The 21,866-nt window shown below is 42.4% G+C and overlaps 1 protein-coding gene across 1 annotated transcript in view; it reads left to right on the top strand.

Moving 5' to 3' along the window:
• OBSCN (obscurin, cytoskeletal calmodulin and titin-interacting RhoGEF) overlaps nucleotides 1-10,219 on the top strand; it is a 1,012,031-nt gene extending 1,001,812 nt beyond the window's left edge. Inside the window, exon 98 of the mRNA XM_086941076.1 lies at nucleotides 7,832-10,219. Coding sequence (XP_086797202.1) covers nucleotides 7,832-9,320 — 1,489 coding nt within the window. The 3' untranslated portion in view covers nucleotides 9,321-10,219. The remainder of the gene's footprint in view (nucleotides 1-7,831) is intronic.
• The last annotated feature ends 11,647 nt before the right edge of the window (nucleotides 10,220-21,866 follow it).

The raw sequence follows: 21,866 nt of genomic DNA, 5'->3' as shown, positions 1-21,866 counted from the left end.
CACCCAGTAGAAGCAGGATAGGCTATTACTTCCAAGTGTGGCAGCATCTCAATCTACAAATGGATGCTTACAATCATTCATCAAGGATGCACTCTGTCATTTCTGTCGGACCCACTGCATATCTCACCCACAACATAATGGCTTTTAGAGGGCCATTTGTCAAATCTGTGAAGGAAAGTCTGTCTTGGACAAAAAAAATCCATAGAGAGGGTTCTGGCAATGGAAGTGTGTACTGAATGCTGCTCCCAATATTTGTGCTGAAGAAAGACAGAAACCTGCATCCTATTAGATGTCTGTCCTTTCAACTTTTTCCTGAGAAAGGACAACTATAGGATGGTCTCTATGTTCTGGGTTTCCCCTCTCCTGAATCCAGGAGCCTGGATTGTAGCACAGGACCTATAGTACACCTATTTTCGCATCTCCATCCTGCAGTCCCACAGATATTACCTGTGGTTCAAGAAGGGCTAATAGAATTTTCAGGTTTTACATTTTCTGTGCTGCTCTTCCCCCTCACCAGTTCCACTCCGGTGTTCACAAAAATCATGGTGGTGGTATCAGCACATCTTTGGAGTTCAGTTACACCCTTCTTTCCCTACCTCAATGACTGGCGGCTAAAGGCGGGCTTACCCCAGTCAGTCCCTGAACACTTCCAGATGATGGCAACCCCTCTTAACATCTTTGGGGTTCTTGAACAACAAGCCACAATCACACCTAAGTCCTCAGTGGCTCCCGTTCGTTAGAGCCATTCTAGATACAATGCAGTTTTGAGCATTCACTGCAAGTCAGCGCGTCCAAGACATTCAGGCTAAGTTGGTAACATTTCAGTCCCCTTTGGTTTTGCTTTGTTCACCCTAAGTTGGCAGGGTATGCCCAGACGTGGGTTCCTTTCTCACTTTGCCACTGGATTCAAGCTCGCCTGGCTGATGACGGCTGAATAGCCAGAAACGGGTCCCAGGATGCTTGTTTCCGGTACAGGGATGACATGGCTTGGTAGTTCGAGCTAGACTGTTCCCATGAGGCACAGGGTCAGACTGATTTGCATAAGGCCATGTCTACCTGGGGTGGCGGAGTGAGCTAAAGAATGATGATGGAATAAACCCAGATCAGTTGACTGGGGATGAGTGCTTGCAATGTTTAACACTCCGTCCTTCATCCCCTTTGGTTTTAATTTGTTAACGTTTTAGCCTCGTCCTGGGTGTAAGTGGAAGTGGCTCTAGCTTCTTGGCCTCCTTGATCCTACTTGTGGACTATGCCAGATGGCACATGAAGGTTCGGTAGTGGGATTTGAAGTGCCAGTATGCTCAGCACCAAGAGAATCCGTAATATTACACACAGGTTTTAAAGGAGACGGCAACATTTCTGCAGTGGTGATTGTCCAACAGCAATTGGACCTACTGCAGACCCCTCTCCCTATTCCACTCAGACCAAATGGTGGTGTCAGACGCGTCACTGATGGTTTGGGGAGGCCTCCTGGGAAAGATGGAGATTAGAGGAATGTAGTTTCCTGTGCCAACCCACCTCCACATCAGTTTGTTCAACTTGCATGCCCTTTGCTTGACGTTGAAGGCCTACCTACCATCCATCTAAAGAGGCTAGTTCAGATTCTCATGGACAGCACCACTGTCATGTGACATGGCAACAACCTGGCAACACTTTTGAATGCCAGGGTAGAAAAACTCAGTCTGTGACATCTAGTGGATCAGGAAAAGGAACTTCGCCCGGGGTGGTGCAGGATTTCTCTAAATGTTAGCAAAGCACTACTGTCTTGATAGCCTGGAATGTGGGAAGGGTACATAGCCTGTTTGGTTCTGCAGAACATTTTAGTTTGAACCATTCCCCTGACCCACCATCTTGGGATCTACTGCTTTGGTACCTATTCACAAGGGGACAAATCTGCAGTTAGAAGTAACCATCTAAAGAACAAGTTGCTTACCTTTCGTAACGGTCTTTCTGGTGGACACCCTATCCAACTGCAGATTCCTCACTGCTCTCCCACTTCCTTGTGTTGTGGAAAGGTCTCTTTGCCATCTAAAATGGTCCCAATCTATGTATCCTCACATTGCCACAACTGCTCATTTATTAAGTTACATATTTGATGGCCTGGACAGAGTGACGAAAGAAACTGATGTCAGCACGAGGGGGGGGAGGGGGTCCCTTAAAAGCAGCTCCAGTGTCACTTCCAGGGCAGGACAAAGCCAACGCAGAGCCATGCTGCAGTACCTGCTTGCATGCAGGAGCAATGCTGTAAAAAATATCTCGATCCAAACTGCCATTCGAGGGTATTCACAAGGTGAGGAATCTTGAGTTAGATTGAGTATCCCCCAGAAAGTATGTTACAGAAAGTAAGCAACATACTCTTTATGCCATCCCCTTGCCACTGTCCCTTCTTCTGGCCACACATTCCGCAGCCTTGCTGGTAAGGAAAATGTTCTCCTCTGTTATTTCACAGCATCTAATTTGAGGCCTGTTCTTACAGTATTTGACACTTTTGTTGAACTTCTTTCCTGTGAAAGTTGCAGCAAACAATGAGTTTGTCCTTCAAGAAGCTTCATTCTGTTCCTTCCAAAAAGATTAGCAAATGCCAGCATAAGGTGCATCAATAAGAGACATTCATACCAAAAGGAATATGTTCCTAGTTCCATGCTTTTATTGTTCTTTCAAAGTAACAATGTTTTTAACCATGTGATAATGTTTTTAGCCAGCACGTGTTTCATCCTATTGAGGCCTGCAAGCCTAGGGCTTTTTCAAAGCTGTGCTTATACAAGTTTACTCATTAACATATAGCTATCAAAGCATAGGTAGTCTTTAAGAAGGAGAGTTCTGGGATGGAAATCCTGTTTCCAATTGACAGTATCCATAGGGAAGTCACTGTGGTCCCTGCATTCGTCTTCCAGTGAAAGATGTTTGCCTTTTCTATTGAACTGCACCTCTACCATATATATTTATATCCCTGAACCCCATGATATTAAATCAGCAAATGAGTTACAAGGCGCTAGACTACCTCCAGTGTGCAAACGTTACTTAAGGAAATTTACAAAAAAAGGTATGCACTGCCACGTATGTGTATGGTTTAGCACAGCCTCTCCATTTAAGGTGCTTAGACATCTCTCTGTTACCCCAGTATTTTATTTGCTGGCCCCAAAACCACATCATAGCATCTGAGATATTTCAAACTCCAACCATTCTGCAATATTCATATTCCTGAAGCAACACAGCCAATCATGGTTTCAAGAAAGCCTTCCCAATAACTCTTTTTCAAGAATTCACTATCCCTGTAAGACCGATGTGTGGCAAGAAAGATTGCCAGTACTTGGTTCCGGCCAGGTAGAACTGCAAGGTACATAAACGTTCTTGGAAACATTCTTATGACCCTTCTACAAAAACGTAATACAGAGTATCCATTAAGACATACCATAAATTGATTCGGAAATCCAGGGCTGAGTACTTTGCAAATGAAATAAAGAACAGTAGTAATCCTGCAATAGTCATAATCTCTCTTCTTAATTGCCTTTTGAAATTTGGATCTGCAGCGGAGTCCAGTGTAGCCTCTAATGACCAATGTGAGGGGCTGACAAAGTATTTTATTAGTAAGGTGGAACACATCTACTCCATCTTTACCCTTGATAATATTGTCTAGATGGTCATACTAGTAATACCCCGCCTCGCCTCCACCTTTTTCTTGTGCTGTCTCTTGAAGAGCTACGGATCCTTTGTAACAAAGTCAGATGGGCTCACCAGCTAATCCTCTTCAACCAGATTTGTTTCTTACACTCCAGAATTGTCTCCTTACAACTTGTCTTGAGCGGAAAATTAATTCCTTGGCATGGACAGCTGTACTGGTTTCTTAGAAACATGCCAAAGTTATTCCTCTCCTGAAAAAAACTCCTTTGGATGCAGTAATGGCTCCTGGTGGGAGTGCTGCAGAGCGGTGTCATCGGGCACTGGAGGGGCGGGGGGGGAGTAGTAAACACCAGAATACGGATGAATGCAGGTAAGTAGACAATTAAATAAAAAAAACAAATTTTGTTGCACGTGCTGCATCACCGAATGTGATGCAGCACGCACAACGAAATTTGTTTTATTGATTTGTTTACTTACCTGCATTCATCTGTATTCCAGTGTTTACTACCCCCCACCCTGTCCCCACCCTGCCCCTCCCCCACCCCAAGTCACTGCACGGCTGCACTCCCACCAGGAGCTGCTACTGTTTGGATGCTCCCAAACCAGAAAACTTTCACCCTATCTCATTGCCATTTCTGGCCAAAGTTACAGAGACACTTATTAATACCATCTTAACTATGCTTTTGGAGGGAAAAAAACACTCTGGATATTTTCCAGAATGGATTCAGACCATGACACAGAACTGAGTGAGCTCTCCGCGCAGTCACTGATCATCTCTGTGGCACTTTAGATGAAGGCAGATCTTCTGTTTTGATCTTGCTTGATTCAATACTTTGTCTCATAATATCGTGCTCCAGCGCTTACAGGGGATTGGTATAGGTGGGCTGCTTTAACCTGGTTACCGCCTTTCTCTCTGATCGTTCTTTCCAGGTTGTTTCCCCTCTGCATACTTCACACTCTGCACCATGGCATCTCCCAAAGCTCCTCGCTGAGCCCCACTCTGTTTAACATTTCCATTAAACTGTTGGCTCAGGTTGTGAAAGGCCTGGGGTTCACGCTGGTGCCCTATGCTGATGATTCCGAGCTTGTGCTCGTTCTTCTCCAATAATCCCACCTTGGATTTGGTCAAATTCTAGAGTGGCATGGTGGCTGTTGCATAGTGGATGGTGGCTAATTGCCTACAACTGAATTCGAGCAAATCTGATATTCTCCTTCTAGGAAACAATTTCCACCGCTGGGGTGACCACTGGTGACCCTCTTCCCTTGGTCTCCCTACACAGCCCAAGTTGGTGGTTAAAAATCCAGATATCTGGGTAAACAATGCATTGATTTTCAAAGCTCAGGTGAAATCGGTGGTAGGTACATGCTTTTAGCTTCTGTGTTGGCTCAAACCTATTCTTGGAAATTTTGAACCCCACACTCGACAGGTTATTATTCAGTCAGCCATTCTTTCCAGATAAGACTATTGTAACATCCTATATTACGATCTAATAGGACAGTGATTAGAAGACTCGAGCTGGCTCCAAATGCGGTGGCAAAGCTGGTATTCTCTCTCTGGAAGTTCTGCCCGATCCCTAGCCTTATCCACCTATTACACTGGCTCCCTGTGGACAAGTGTGTCCACTTTCAGGTCGTGTGAAAGTCTCATATGATCCTTGTCTCCTAGGGGACCCCGTTGTGCCCAATGTGATTCTTCCGTGTCTACCCCCTCGGGCCCTATACTCAGCCAAATTTAATATGGCCTGTCTTCCACGTGTTAAAAGAGTAAGAGCAGGAGGCCGCGATTTTCGTGCCAAAGCACCTGTTCTTTGGAACACACTTCCCCTATCTATCAGGATCATCTGGAACCATTGGTCCTTTAGCGACCATTGGTCCTTTAGGAAAGCCCGGAAGACCTCTTTGTTTTCTTTTAAAGTACCTGTGGCCCTTCCGGTTTGTTTTTCTTTCTGCAGCTAGCTCTGGGATGTCCTGTTGCTGGGGCTGTCACGCACTTCACATATTAACATAAAAAATGGATTTACCTTTTGTCTGGCAAGCATCTGTCAGATTTTAGACACTATGGGGTATATTTACAAGGGGATAGGGCCACCAGAACATCATTTAGCAACGTTCTGGGGGTGCTCTGCCCTTCTTTATATTTGCAAAGCAGTGTTAAGCCACTTCTTGTGGCTTAGCGCCACCTTGTAAATACGGTCCCTCTACATGCATTACTTAACGTGAAATGGGTGTTCAATGTGAGTTGCTGTGGACGTTCCACCGCAGCACCTATTGCTTTTTGTAGAAGAATCTGTAAATCTGAGGCAGCATCAGAAACTAATTCCATTCAAGAGCAGGTGTTAGAATGGCAGAATGAGGAGGAATACTTTTGTTTCTCCTTGCTTTTGCTTTTTATATGTGTGCTGCATACTGTAGCACACATCGAAAGAGCAAAACCCCAATAATAAGTGTATTTGCAAGTAGGTGTCCCTTATTGCACGTAAACAATAATTCCTTGTACTGTAGTGCAAGGGTGCAAGTGTTGGTGCTAGACAGCTAAATTTAGCACCAGCACTATGGAAAACACAGAGGTACCCATATTGTTGTAAATACAGCACATCCCCGCGTTTTGGAAATGTTGGAGCGTGGCGCTGCCAAATTTGGCTCAGCTCAGTGCTCCGACGTTTCTTTGTAAATATATCCCCAAAGTCACAGGGTTTTAGGGTTTTGACATGGAGGACTGGCATATACAGGGTTAGGTGAGGATGGGGCATCACATGAAATGTGTGGGTTTCAATCTTAAACATTTTTATTTTTGGGACTGAGGTAAGGGGTGAACCAGGCAGACAGGGTATGCTTCTGCAACTATAGTCTAAGCTCTTGTAACCTTCAGGTATAAGAACTATACTTGTTGCTTCTGTTTTTATGATTTATTATTAAAATAAGGAAAGGATTTTTGTGTGTTTCCATGCCACCATTTAGTTTATAGAGGCATATATTTTCACTGAGTGGGCTGCCTCTTGATAGCTTGAATCTGCATTCTAAACTATTGAATGTGGCCTAATGGAAGTTCTTTAGTGGTACGCAAGGTTAGTCTGCTACTTTGCACAGAGAGCTAGACCAAATGATCATTTATGTAATTATTGAATCATTTATGTATTGTTTTTAAAGTGTTGCACTGTGACTAGCCACTCCACAGTGCTAAATGTTACTTTAAAAAAGTTTAAATATTTTTGGCATAAATCTTCTATGAGTTGGAATATACCCTTACTTTGCTTTAATATATGCTCCTCTCAAAACTAATTGCAATATTTGGATGCAAGAGCTACTGGAGCGCTCAAGCCCATCAATCTATTAGCATGTTACCATTTCATTGAACACAGACAGCAGAAACGTTTCTCTGAGCAAGCCCTTTTTTCTAATATCTAGTAAAGAAGGAGCGATCCACTGTGGCCTCTCACTTCCTTCTTATCATAGTACTTTCAAGCATCCCATGTGTTTCTTATTTTTATAAGAACATTCAATATTATACTTAGCCATAGCCCTTTTTATTTCTACACTCTTTCACTCCTCAGTCTGTCCCATCATACTGGGAAAACAGAATGACAAAGTACTAGAATACTGCATACATATTCCTTCTTTCACAAACACCGTAAATAACAATATGTATGCACAACCTATGCCTCTAATACGTCCACTCAGCTGCACATAATTCAGTTATTTCTGTTGTGCTATTGGTAAATTGGTCAAAATAGCTATTGCAAAGTGATACCCCTTTACTGCATGATAAAAATATGATCACACCTAATAAGCACTTAGAAAACACGTTTAGTGGACATACCATCATTAAAAACTTTAACCAAAATAGCAACTTTTCATATTCCAGAAACAGAATGGAAGGGTAGATCCTTCATGGTTTTCAAAGAAAACAATTTCATTGATGCTGGAAAATGGCTCAAATGCTGCAGATAAAAGGGAGTCAGTAATCCAAGTTCAGATTTCAGTCTCTCTTAACAAAGTGTTTTTGTGTATGTTCATGTGTGGCTATGTTGTTTGATTTAATTTGCTTGTTATAAGACTTGCACATACTGTCTGATGTAACTTTGCTTCTTAATGAGCAGTGAAGAATTGTTTTGTTCAAAGATCTAACATACACTAACCATGTCAAAACTGGCTTGTGTGAATTGCAAGCACTGAAATGTTTTCTTCACTCAAACATTATTTCCATCATCAGAGAGGAGACCATAACAACTGTTGTAAAAAGTCCACGAATGAAGAGAAGAATGTCTCCTGCACGTCCTCGTTCAAGTTACTCTCCATCTCGGCCACTAAGATCAGATCTGCCATCGCCAGAACCACTCTATGGGTCAAGAGCCAAACCACCAACATTCAGGCTTGAGCAGGAGGCCAGAAAATCTGCCATTCCAACGCTCTATGTTACAGACCCAGATGGCGGAAGAGGAGCAGCATCAAGAACTATGGTCATTGAAACCAGAGTAGAGGAACAAAAACCCCAATGGGTAGAAGTGGAAGAGATCATTGAATTTAAGGTAAAGAAGTCTCCAAGACCCCCTAGGAAGAGAGGAGTGTCTCCAGCGAAGCCTGAGAAAGATGAAACTAGTGCATTATCATTCACTGGACATGGCCCAAGACCAAGGCGACCCCGAGATGATCCAAATGCTAATAATTCCAACAACAAGTTGGTAGAAGAAACAAAGGCTTCTCTTCCTTCTGAAAGTCTTTCAGATGTTGACATGCCAGCCATTGATTATGGATCTGACCAAGATAATGCTGGAAACAATGATGATATAAGCTCTCAGTGTGGATCCCAGCAGCTAGAGGGTGACTCCATCTTTGAATTTGTAGCAGATGAAATGGATTCATGCCAGGAAGCCTCTGCAACAAGCAACATTTCACAATCTGCTGACCCAATAGATTCCAGTGGTCTTGAAAACCTATTAATTTCTGAGATCACTCATAATCAAATTGATGATTTGTCTCCACCATTGAATTCGGAAGGTCAAAAGGGCATAGAAGGAGAAGAACCTGTTTGGTCAGCAAAAAATGAAGGACTAAGCCCTATTTATGACCCAGGTTCTGTGGAAGAAAATGTCATAATTGATGAACCAGAGGACCCAGAGACTGATGAAATTAGAAACAGAGACCCCAAAATCTTAATTCACAATGGAAAAGTCCTAACTCTTGAAGATCTTGAAGATTATGTTCCTGAAGAAGGGGAGACCTACGGGTGTGAAGAGGGGGATCAAGGCATCACTGGAGGACCACCTTGTGAAATCTCTGTCCTCCAAGCAGAAATTAATGAACCAGCTATTGGAAAACCCATCCTGCTGAATGTAGGAAGGCCTCTTGTTTCAAAACAAAGGGATACCTTCTTCAGCAAGTTTGCAGAAAACCTCACTGGACCGATGTTCCTCTCTGCCTCGAGAGTCAGTGGAATGCAATCTATGGGTCCCTCAAACATTTCCTTCCATGTGAGTGAAACCTGTACAGCTGAAGCCATTGTGCATCCTGCAGCAGCAGCCACTACTGGCAGTCAGCCATCCTTTGACCCAAAGCCTTCTTTCTGCACTGAAGTTCAGCGTCCTGTGGACAATGGACAACCAAGCTTTAAAACAGAAGTGTCCACTAGAACCCTTAGCTATGGAACTGTTGGAGAACCAGTAACCCTGCACATCAGCAAGAAAGACCCATCGCAGAGTTAGGAAAAGAAAGTGACCGGAAATCTGAACACTTTCTAGTGAGGGATAAGAGGAGTGTTGTTACATCAGATCACTTACACAATATGCAAAGAGGAAACAAAAATAGCCTACACTGGTATAAATAGTGCTTTTCTAGTCTTAAAAGGGAACACTTCTGTCAGTGCAGTTTGTATTATGTACAAGTTGTTTATGGTGGATAAGACGTATCATTCCGTATTTAAACCATGAGATTGATTAGGTGGATGACTAAGAAAGGTGTGACCCCACAGCCAGAAGCTGAATAGTACGATTTATGAATACAACGTTCTCATGGGACGATGACTAGTACCCAAAATGCTCATTTCTCTGTTGTAACAATTACATAATGACTTCCGATGATGAAGTAGATGCAATTATGATGTAAGCCTGTCAATTCCATCAAACAACCATAAATACAGTGCTTAACACTTTGCCATGTCATAATCTTTGCATGTCTTTTGAGGTTGTAGCTTCTGAAGAGTACTCTTCCGGCTTCCGAATCTCCTCAAAGCCTTGCTCTTTTCTTTCAAGTAAACATTGAGGGGCAGATGTCAGTGAAAAAAGTTGGAGCCGGTGCTCGAAAAAGTTTGATTAGCCTTTTTTTATGAATTCCAAGAACATATCTCTGTAAACCGTAGTTCATGTTGCCCATGTGCACTGTTTGGTGAGAGGGTATTTTCAACTAATTAATTAGTATTGCACTTGAATTTAAATGTACAAATGCGCATTTTAAACCATAAGTGTGAATAAAATGTCCAAGGCATGGTGTTAATAAGTATGGTGATTGAAATGGCATTTTATGTTCATGGAACGTTAACTTCCAGGACTGGCAAAATGTTCTTCCTTCAAATATGCTTCAGTATAAATGAAGATGTATGACACAATACTTGCAAATCATGTTCTACTTTAATTTCATGTGCTTTTTGATGATGGACAAAACTCATAGCTACTGTCACTCTCAAAGTCATCCATGAAAGTTGACAAAGTGATGAGCAGAAAGCAGTTCCCAGGCAGTTATTTAGCTGTTTGTCTGGATGTTACATATAGGAAACCCTTGTGGTACTAGCTTATCTTTTTTATACCCACACAACAGAGCGAGAAATTCAGGTATCCAGGTTTCAAATTATAATTTTTAAGACCGGCATTGTACCAAAATATTTGAAAAATTGGTACAGATTGATGTCAGAGTTTCTGAAATGCTTATGGCAACAGTACAATTTAGTAAATTTTGTCCTATTGGCAACATTGTGACCTTGAAGTAGAAAAGCTAAAACACTACAGCGCTAGGAACACTCTTGAGGTCTAAATCATGATGTATTCCTCAAATAACGTGGCTGTAAGGTTCATGTTGTTCTGCTCCCAGCATGCTCTGCAGCCATGATGCTGCACTGCTTCAGTGGGAGAGGACTGAGAACAGAGGGGTACCTTAACACAGGAGACTTTCAAAGGATCAAACTACAGGTAGTTAGTTATTTTGTTTACTCTTCAAACAAACAACACACACATACAATGTACCACATGATCATCCATCCACAGCAGTTAGTAAAGAATCTTTCCAACTATTTAAATTATGTTTTATGGAGCACAAAGTACTTCATGAATTTGATCTAGTCTCAAATCACATTTTCATTGAATACTTCACCGGATATACTCTGTTCTGTGGTGAGAACAAATGGAGCAATATCAACCAAAATGTATTGTGCTGTGAGCTTGAAAATCAGATCCTCATTGAGCAAAAATATACTCTGGCATGGGTGGTAGGTTCTGTATCTGACATTGGTAAATGCTTTTGGCAGTAAAGGCAGTTTGGTAATTGCATGTAACTGCACAGACCTCATTTACAGTCATTCAAGAAACTCTGCTTCTGAAGTTTACGTAAGAAAATGTGATTCTATTTGACATTTGGGGGTTTGTCTGTTCCAATGGGAAATGGAAATTCCAGTAACACAATTCATGCATATACTGGTCGACGCGTAAGATTGCGTAGCTCAGAAAAACTGCCCATTCCCAACTAGTGAGAATATTGTGGCGTTCTTTTCATGTTGAACAACTTTGATTATGTCACTGAATATGATTTTTCACTGAAACACTTTAGTTTTTCAACATTTTTAAAGTCCTACTAGGGTGAGTTGCTAAGATTGGAATCACACGTGTATAACCTTAGAATCTGCCTTAGTCCCTGGTGGAATTGCCTCCCCTTGAAACTCTTAACTTTCGAATTTTCATTTTGTGTCCAGCAAAACAGATATAGAAATAAAAGTGTTTTTTTCCCCGCATAAAAGATGGGGAAATTACCTTGTATATATCTGTTTCATGAAATAGGTCTGGATTCGTTAAAAACGTCCTTAAGGGGTAGGTTAAGTTAGACCTTGGCTTTAGTAGCTCCAGGATTTACACAGAGTATTATGATTCATGTTGTTTATTTGTGGTTTTGTGTATTCTGCTGCTGCATTAGATAACGCCAGTGGGTGCAAAGCGATTTACCACTGGGAAATAGAGCATGGAAGCTGAGGCAGCAGTCTTTTTTCCAGGTTCACCTCTATGGCAAAGCTAAGCATGCTTGCTTGAGAGTTCACAACTGTCCAGTGTCTCGAAACTTACCATTGCAAATTTACCAAAGTTGGCCACAACAAGTAGTAAATAACTTGATGCAAATGAGGCTGACAAAATCATATTTTTAAACATGTCAAAAGTCCTCTGGATTCCAGTTTCCCCTTAAATCCCTTTTAATAATGTCAGCTGACCTACAAAAGGACAATATCTTTTCATCATTTGATTACATCTCTTTGCGTAGTGACATCAAATGTGTAGATTATAAAACAAAGATGTGTAAGGGTTTTTTTTCAATACATCGAGAAACTTGAAGTTGTACAAAAATATTATACTTGGAATGTTGTACGAATTAAAGCTACAGTTCAAAACATTGAAACCTCAGTTTGAAAATTCGACATCAGTCAAGATATGTGATGCTGAGATGTTTGGTTTCAGATCAATAAATGTCTTGCCACAACTGAATTGTGTATACTTTTGTTATGCTTTGCTTTCTGAAATATTCAGACACGCTAGCTTCTGCGACGTAGCTCCTTGATTTTGGAGTTAGGCGTTGAACACTCAGTGATAAAGTTGGAAAAATTCCATTGTTCATATTCCATAGGAACATTCTCATTATGGATGATATGGAATTTTAATATGTGTTATGTTACGCCACAGATAGTTTTGTAGTTGTGCAATATCCATATTGCAATACAACTCTTGAGGGCAATAGACTCTGGGAGTTGTTAAGTTACATGATCTGAACTGTAATTGTGTCTTTAGTTGTTTACGTGTGATTGCATATATCTTGGTGGAGTCTTTTTTATTGGTGTTACTGGGACTGCATGATGGAAGAATTGCATTGTCTAGTGCAATTTACTTTGAGCAATCTATATTTCTTCACAGCCTGTGCAGATTTCATAGTGTTTCTACCAGCTTTGTAAACCTCATAAAGTGTTTTTTAGGCTGTAAAACAGTTCCTCCCTTTAGCCATACCTGTTAGAACCCACTGACAATAATAAAAGTAGCAGTACTTGGAGTAATGTGTAAAGGTTATGGATCACCAATACACCAATGGGGAGATAGAGGAATAAACCTAGTGTAACCCCCATTAGCACATACATATTTATACCACCACAAGTACTAGGGAATGTAGAGGGAAACTTTTCCTAAGCCCCTTTCAATGGTTTACGGGTATTCAGAGATATTTGGAGAAGTCACCTCACCCACTTGTGTCGTGGCATGCTTCATCATAGGTAACCAACCACACTATGGTAGGAACAATACCACCACTGTGGACTCATCTATATTCCAGGAGTTCTTAATAAGTGGTAGTGGCTAGATAAAAGGATTCAGGTCTAAAAATACCTCAAGATATACCATACACATTTTCCTTAATCCGTTGGGTGACCTGGCTATGATTAAAAACAGAGGTATGGATAGTAAGTGATATCCAATATAACATCTAGCCACTCATTATTGATATTTATGTTTTATGTTTATTAGCCAACATGTTACAGCCTAGTTATTGCCCATATGGGTCCTAAGGCCTTCATCAGGGATCAGTGTATTTTCCCTGTGTACCACACTCAGACCATGCTACTAACTGAGGCAATAGCTCTCAACCCTAAGTCTACTCTCTTGATTTCTAACCTATAAAAATATTACATGTGAGCACTGCATAGTATATGTATGTAAGGTCCATAAACTCAATATTTGTGTTTGCCAGTATAAAAATGCCTTTTGTGACATGGCTAGAGATATCTTGCCAGTGGTCCCGGAGAACCTTAGGGCTTCCACGACTCAGATGATCCATGATGGGCAGGGTGCAGAGAAATACGTCTTCCATGCAGACCTAAATACCATGGGTTGCAATAGCATGGCAGTTGGTACCAGTGGTGTGCTATGCAGACACGCCTGGAGCAACCTGCAGACATCAATGCTGGACATGACCTTAGATGGGTCACTCCTCTTCGGAGAGAAAGCACCTTTGGATAGGAGGGCCACTGCATGTTCCTTGGGGCAGTGAACCCCTGCAAAGTTATTTCCCCATCAGCGCTGCAAATTTAGGGACTACTCCAGGAGTTAGCCTATTGGTAGAGACAGCCTTCCCAGCCCTTCATTCTACAGATAGCCCAATCATTTAGGGACTGCAGGCACAAAATTACCAGAAACCTCACAGACCAATAAAGGCACCATCACTCCAATTACTCATCTCCTGTAAGAATGACCCACAAGCAACTTTATTTTGCCCTCTGTGGCTCACCCCCAAATGGTGGGTGGCAGGAGTTGGCATTTCCTCCCAGTTTGGTGATCCATCACTTGTGACTAGTACATTTAGCAGATTGTTCAAAAGACTATGCCCTACATTTCCTCTCCTCACCACCCTGCATTTTCCATGCACCAAAATTAATTTCAGAGCAGCATCTGTCCATCTTGCTGTAAGAGGTTCACCTTTTACTCTTGAAGAGTGCCATAGAACGGATACCAGTTTGAAGAAAGGCAGGTGTTGTTATCACATCTATTTCATTTTTCTGAAAAATGTGCACATTTTAGGCTTATCCTGGACCTTTGAACCCTGAATGCCGTCCTGTAGAAGGTCAAACTCAGACTGCTCACATTGGCTCAGATCCTATCTATTCTGGATCCAGGAGACTTGGACTAGCAGGATACATATTTTCATATAAACTTCCTGCAGTCCCACCGGCATTACCTGTGAATCAAGGTGGTCCAGGAACACTCTCAACTTGTCGTGCTCCCCTTGAGTCTCAACAATGCCCCCGGGTGTTCATGAAAGTGATGATGGAGGTTGCTGCCCATCTTCTGAGGTCAAAAGTTCCTCTATACCGGTACCTCAATTAGTGGTTGCTAATGGTGGGCTCGCTACAGTCAGTCTTGAAGGACCCCAGGACGATAGCGGAATTCCTAACATTGTTTGAGTTCACCGAAAACAAGCAAAAGTGCCCCCTTATTCCATCACAGGGGCTTCCATTCTATGGGGGTGATCCTGGGAAACACTAGCTTCAAAGCTTTTTCACCACTACAGTGACTCCAGAACATTTAGGCTGTGATCCTGATATTTCAGGCTGTATTCTGGATCATGGTGAAGGTGGATCTGAGGTTTCTTCGTATTATCCTCCTGGATCCTTCTCGCCAACTATGCCAGGTCGCATATGTGGGCCCTGCAGCGGAACCTGAAATACCAGTGGGACCAGCACAAACGCTGTCTTTCCGATACTGTCTAGGAGATGACCTGATGCCTGCATGGATGCTGACCCATCACAACGTGTCTTTCTACAGACCATTCTCCCTTCCCCACCCAGACCTTACTGACTGGATTGTGGGGGCGTTTGTCTGATACTGGGCTGGTGTGGCTTGTCTTAAGGAGGCAGGGATCAGAGGCCTTTGCTCTCCAGCTACATGTCACCTGTTTGGCTGTGAAGGCTTTTGTGCATCAGTCAAGTGGAGGCTGGAGCATATTCTCAGAGACAACACTACTGCTGAGTGCTACTTCAATAAGCAGGGAAGCTAGGGTTCCTGGGCACTGTGCTAGGAGGTTCTGCTCTTCTTGAGGTGTCTTAAACAACAGTACATTTCCCTGATTGCCAACCACATGACAGAGTCCCTGAATGCCAGAGCAGATGATCTGAGCACAAATCACACAAGTGAAGTTTACGCCTTGAAGCGATACAGGGTGTATTCAACCAATGACAAAAGCCCTAGATACATTTTTTACCACTGTCAAAAACACAGTGTCAACAATTTAATACATTGGATTGGGCTAGGAGAGTTGTGTACCTAGAGCTCCTGACCATGGGCATCTATCTGCCAGTCAGGCTGTCACTTCAGTAATACCACCTGTCTCAGCAATATGGTCAAGTACCCTTCTTCTGAACCTCTGCAACTTACACCTTTATGCATGGAGCTTCAGTGGTGGCAATTAACTGCATTGATTTGTGGATTTCATCCTTGCCACCAGATGCCTCTCTACAAAAGTCAGCTATGCTGGGCCCTTGACAAGTTTGTAACTTGGTGCGGCACCTGGGACACTGACCACTTACAAGGAAAGCTGGCTGACATCCTTTAGTTTGTTTTGCCTTTAGGCATGAAAGGCCTTACAATAGTCACTGCAAAAGCTTATTTGGCATCCCTTTCGGCCTCTCTATATGTGCTTGCCCAACTGTTCTTGTTCAAGTCACTAGCTGTGATGATGTTTATTAAAGGACTGACACGTTCCCCCCAACCAAACCAATTGTTATGCCCCAGTGGGACCCAACCTTGTCCTTGAAATTACTCATGTGTATGCCCTTCAAGTCTATACATAGTATCAAAGCATCTCTTGACTCTGAAAACTGCTGTTCTCATTGCGCTTAACGTCAGCTTGTTGCATAACATAAACTGAAGGATCTTTCAGTGCAGCTATCCTATACTGCCTGCTTTCAAAACAAGTTGGGGCTCGGGACTCGGGCTTCGCTTGTTGCCTAAGGGCGGGACTACTTTTCACTTTGGGCAGCCAGGCAGTCTGCCAGTGTGTTTTTGCTCCATCTCATCCCTTGAAAGAGGAGCAAAGGCCCCATTGTTTGGATCCCAAAAGGGCTTTACATTTTTATATTGATAATACCAAGGATTATTTAGCGGACTACAGCTAATTGTGAAGTTTTCTGGAGCAAAGTAATAGAAGGCTGAAAGCTGTGCAGAAGAGGGTCCTGTCAAGGAGGGTAACTCACTGCATCAAGATTTGCTATGCACTGGCCAAAAATTAGCGCCCACAGGTCTGAGATCCTCGCCTACCAAGGCCTCTACCACCTTATTGGTGTGAGAGTCTGTCTGTCCTGGATATCTACCAGGCTGCAAAGTGGGTTTCAGTGCATACGTTCACAAAGCACTACTGCCTTGACAGCCAGTTCCGAAGGAGACTTTGCATGCACGGTTCTGCAAAACAGTTTGGTCTGAGCCCATTCCACAGACTCTCCTCCTTCAGGAGGTACTGCTTTTGTATCTGTTCTAAGATGAGGAATCTGCCATTGGAAGCATTCATGAGAAGAACAAGTTTCTTACCTTTGGTAATGCTCTTTCTGGTGGATACTCTGTTCTAACTGCAGATTCCTTGCTGTCCTCCCATCACCCCATTCTGTGGAGTGGCCTCTTTTAACATCTAAAAATGTTCCATGTTAGTGATCACTACACCGTAGGCAACAATTATTCACTCTGTGCATCTGAGTGCTCTTATATGGAAAAGACAAGAAACTGATGACAGCATGAATTGCTGCCACCTAGATGTGACTTTGCTTCATCACTTTTGGGGCGGTATTCAGCCAGTACGGGTCTGCATGATGCCATCTAGTGGCACATGGGAGCCCTGCAATGCTATGTGGATCCAGTGTGGCACCTGGGGGATATTCTACGGTGAAGAATCAGTGGTTAGACAGAGTGTCCTCCAGAAAGAGCGTTACCAAAGGCATGTAACTTCCTCAACAAAATACTTATTCAGCTAGGCTTGACATGTTCCCTCCTGCCCTTTCTTCGAAAAACATTCTCTTCCTTAAGTCCATGATCTTAAGCAGGTCAGAGAAATAGATAGATTTTAATTTCGGTATATCCTGTTTCTGTTGTACAGCCACCCACTCACCAGTGCCTAGTTATGCTTGATAAATGCCTGTTATTTTTTCCATGTATAAAAATCATCCATCCTAATCATTGTGATACCAACCTTTTTCCTGTTTGTCTGCCTTCAAGGAAGAAAAAAAAGCAACCACTATGTTTATGTGGAAAGTTGCTTTAACATATTTTCAAGATATCCCATACACTGTTCGTAGACATTCATTGTACTTCTAGTTCACTGGTTAAACTTATCGATTGATTAATTAGCTCAACTAAGCAGTATATCCTTGTTTCACCACCACACGTAGAGGAGACCTGGAATCTCAAGTGAACTGGATTCCCTTGTCTATAACAAAAATGCTTAGATCTCCTTTGTCAAGGCAACCATCCACAAAAATTCAGTTGCTGCACTTGAGGTCTCTTAAATCCCTACCGAAATCACTAGATACATTGTATGATAGTACACTAGCACCAAAATGATTTCCTCTCACCTCTACTGTTGCAAAGGATGATTCAATACCTAGCACCAGTGTGTTACAGAGGTTCGTGATTTCCTTTGCCAAAGATAAGGGCCCTTATTTATGAAGCCTTGCATCAGTTTTGCGCCGCCGGTGCGTCACTTTTTGTGACGCACCAGCGGCGTAAAAAATGCGCCTTGTTGCGCCTTATTTAAAAAGTGACGCATCTAGGTAGATGCGTCACTTTTTGAACCCCTGCGCCACATTATACCTGCGTCAGGTATAATGTATGCAGAGGGGGCGTTCCCCCGCAAAAAGCCTCGTAATAGTGACGCAGTGAAATCTATGAGATTTCACTGCGTCACTTTTAGGATGCTGTTGCGTCAAAATCATGTGCCTGCCTCACAGCAGGCGTAAGACTGACGCAAGCCCTTTCACATGGGGCTTTCCCCATGTGAAAGGACGCATTGCTGGAGTTGCGTCACTTTTGTGACACACTCCAACAATGCGTCACTTTTGCGCTTACAGATACGTCAGAAATACTGACGTATCTGTAAGTCCTTGCGACATGATGCGTCATACATTAAATATGACGCATCATTGATGTCGCAAGGAGTGCGCAGTGAAAAGTGACGCATCGCTGTTTTCACGCAGCGATGTGTCACTTTTCATAAATGAGGCCCAAGGTGTTTTGCAAACTATCTTCTCGCTGTTTGTTACCTAATGTGCACAATTGCAGACATTTTCTTCCACATAATCACCCATCCCCAAACTACAGAAACTTCTAGCCAGTAATAAACCTGTAGATAACCATATCCTTTTCCCATCAACACTTTAACAAATGAATTTATATATGCAACTTTGTGCCATGTGGACACAATGCAGCTGGGCTCTGTATATGGTTACTGGTAAATCTACATGAAATGAATTGATTGGAGTGGTATTTGGGTTGTGAGAGTATACGTGTACTGCTACTATGTTATTGGGTGTTCTTCAAACTGGCATGTCTTCAGCTCTTTCCTAAATTAAAGCTGGAATGGGGTACTATAGAAAGACAGAGGGATGTCTCTGAAGATTGTTAGCTCATAGATGGAGGTCTGCATCCTTTTTTTTTTTTTTTGCACCATATCATTTCCAGTCTGCTCATGTCTCACTCTGGGTGTACCAAGATGCACCTGAGATGGCGAGGGTGATGAGGTCACATTTCACCAGGCCCTTGATAAGGCATGCTTCTAAGTGTAGGATTCTCCTAACGAGGAGCTAATATGGTTGTGTGATGTGTACAGCTAGCATGAATGTAAAACTCACTGGCATTATCCTGTGCTACTGAAGACAGCTCTCCTTGAGTTGCTTCATATTTCTGTAACTACAGTTGCAGCAAACATTGGCAATCAAAACAACATTCTGTATATGTACTATATATTCAACTTCAAAGCTGGTTTCTCCGATACATAGCGTCCATCTTGTTGTCCTTGGCAAGAATTTCTCCATCACATGGCTATAAACAAATTCACTTAAATGTTTGTTTGCAGGAATAGCAGATCCCACAAATGGAATCCGAAATGTTCCAAGTCCTGCCAGATGCCCGTGTCCCTGCTTGACCACAAAACATTTCTCTTCTGAACTCCTCTGTGTATAATAGGAATTTAATCATTCTCTTTTTACCATGTACAGTTTATGCCAATGTGCCTCCTATCTCAGTTCTATTCACATCTGTAGTAATCATGGCTTTCTTCCTCTACCCACAGCTGGTGTCACTGCTTCAAATGCCACCCTCTCTGATTTTTCCATATAAAGTGCCCCACATTTATTCTAAGCTCCCGGCTTTTCAAATTTCTCGGGAAACCTCCTCACAAATTGTTTTACACTTCAGGGGCTGTGATTGCTTTTGAATAAAGCAATCATATTTTTGCATGCACTTTTTTCCTTACTTGAAATCAGGATATGTTTTAAAATAGAAATTATCAAACTTTATTAGGAGTAATCAGTGGTCCCATTAACCAATTACTACTCTTCAAAAATACTTTTGTCAATATTAACACAAGGGTAAAAGGTCGCTTGAGGACCCCCATCCCATTTGTGAATGGGTTACTTTGGGGTGTCAGTAACCTCTCAATCCTTTAACGGTATCACACATTGGAAGGGACACCCTAAGCACACCCCTTCCAATTAGCGATTTGGCATGTACTCATAAACCTGTTTTGTGATCTGTTAATAACTCATCGAATCACATTTTGGGTTTTGTACATACCCAAGAGCTATTTTGTGGTTTCAAAGGATCTGATTTTGTGATTCAGAACATTTGCAAACGGAGAATAGCTTTGGTCTTAATCTCCATAGTTTGCTTCAGAATGGGGCTGTGAACAAGCAACTTTTTCTTATTCATACTATTATTAGTGCACTTAACCAACTGATCCTAAGTAAGAAGTTCATAAAGCACTTAATGTAGCAAATGGTGGCTTACTCGGGCAGAGTGACCACAAAGAAAAACACATTTTAATCAGTCCATTGCACATGGATGAAAAATGTCTATTCTTCCAATGGAATATTGATGCATGGCAGAGGATTTTTTTCAGCATTTTGAGTGACAAGTGATACATGTCTCCAGCATATTCAGCCATTTTGACAATTTAAAGTTTCCTCCAATGACTGCTCCTTATCAGAAGCATCAAGGTACAGTCCTACCTCCTGTGAAGCAACACTTATGTCCCCTTTCCTCAAATGCTGCTCCTTTTTTCAGTCTTAATACAGATAGCTTCATTTGTCTGTCACAGATACCACTGTATACAATAGAATATACTGTTGCCTTTGACCCTTTCGCTTGCTCATTAAGGATGGCATTCCTCTCTATAACAGTTCTTGATCCTTACCTGAAGGCTTTCCTCACTGTTTTTTTGTCCTCATTTTGCCAACATTTTTGTTTGGGTGTGCTCTGATCCCTGTAGGTTTTACAAAAGAGGGAACTTGACCGGTGACCAATGAGGTGATCTTCAGTAGTGGCCCACAAGCATACTGCTCTATCTACCTCCCTCTCCTGCAAAGACCGATGCCGCCAATAGGAGATAATATTTGCCCACTGCAAGATGGCTTAATCGTAGGACTCTCCTTTCCTTTTCTCTCCACCTCACCAATGGAGCCCAAATGTTCCTCTCGCTCGTAGGGTCACATGCCATATCAGACTCACTAGTGTATATTATATTTCTGAGGCACTCTATAAATAGTGGCGGCCTTCCTGATTTCCATAACCTGCATACCTCCCACTGAGCGAAGAGAATCACATAAAACAAAAACATTTTGTTGCACACTGAAGGCTGTGCATCTTCCTCCAAACGTAACCCCCCCAAAAAAGGCGAGTACAAACGTTAATGTGCATCCCTGTTGTTTACAAAAACAATGGAGGAGTATCCCCTCATCAAGGGAGGCAGAGAAAATCCTCTAAGTCTGGGGTTTAGTGCACATTATGCCCCAACCCGTTGTCGGATAATGCATATCCTTATAGAAGACCCCTCACTCACCAACCTAGTTGGTGACATGCTTCATCATCGGGGTCCCACCCCATAGGCCGAGTGCCCACAGGGTGTGCTGCGACACCTGACTACAGTGGAGCTGGTTAGTTTTTCTTTTATATGTGCATAACTATGAAAATTGACAAGTGTATTAAAAAAGTGCCAAAACTACTCACTTCAAGTATTTATTCTTGAGTGCTTGAACCCTTGTAAAAACAGTGTGGCACCCGTGCCTATTTAGGTAGGCTTTGGTGTCTTAAGAAGTATGGTGTGTTAAAAATAGCGAGGTGTGCAAATTGCGATCTCGTTACTGCTAGAAGTACCCTGTGGAAGAACCGGTCATTCCACGGGGCACTTCCAGCAGTAACCAAGTAGGTTTACCGCAAGACGAACAGAAGTCGCAAGGGACGGACACTTGCCGTCTTGGAAATGTT

Source organism: Lissotriton vulgaris, chromosome 10, assembly GCF_964263255.1.
Source record: "Lissotriton vulgaris chromosome 10, aLisVul1.2, whole genome shotgun sequence".
NCBI lineage: Eukaryota > Metazoa > Chordata > Amphibia > Caudata > Salamandridae > Lissotriton > Lissotriton vulgaris.
Note: the sequence above shows the minus strand (reverse complement) of the source record. Positions and strands in the feature narration are given on the sequence as shown.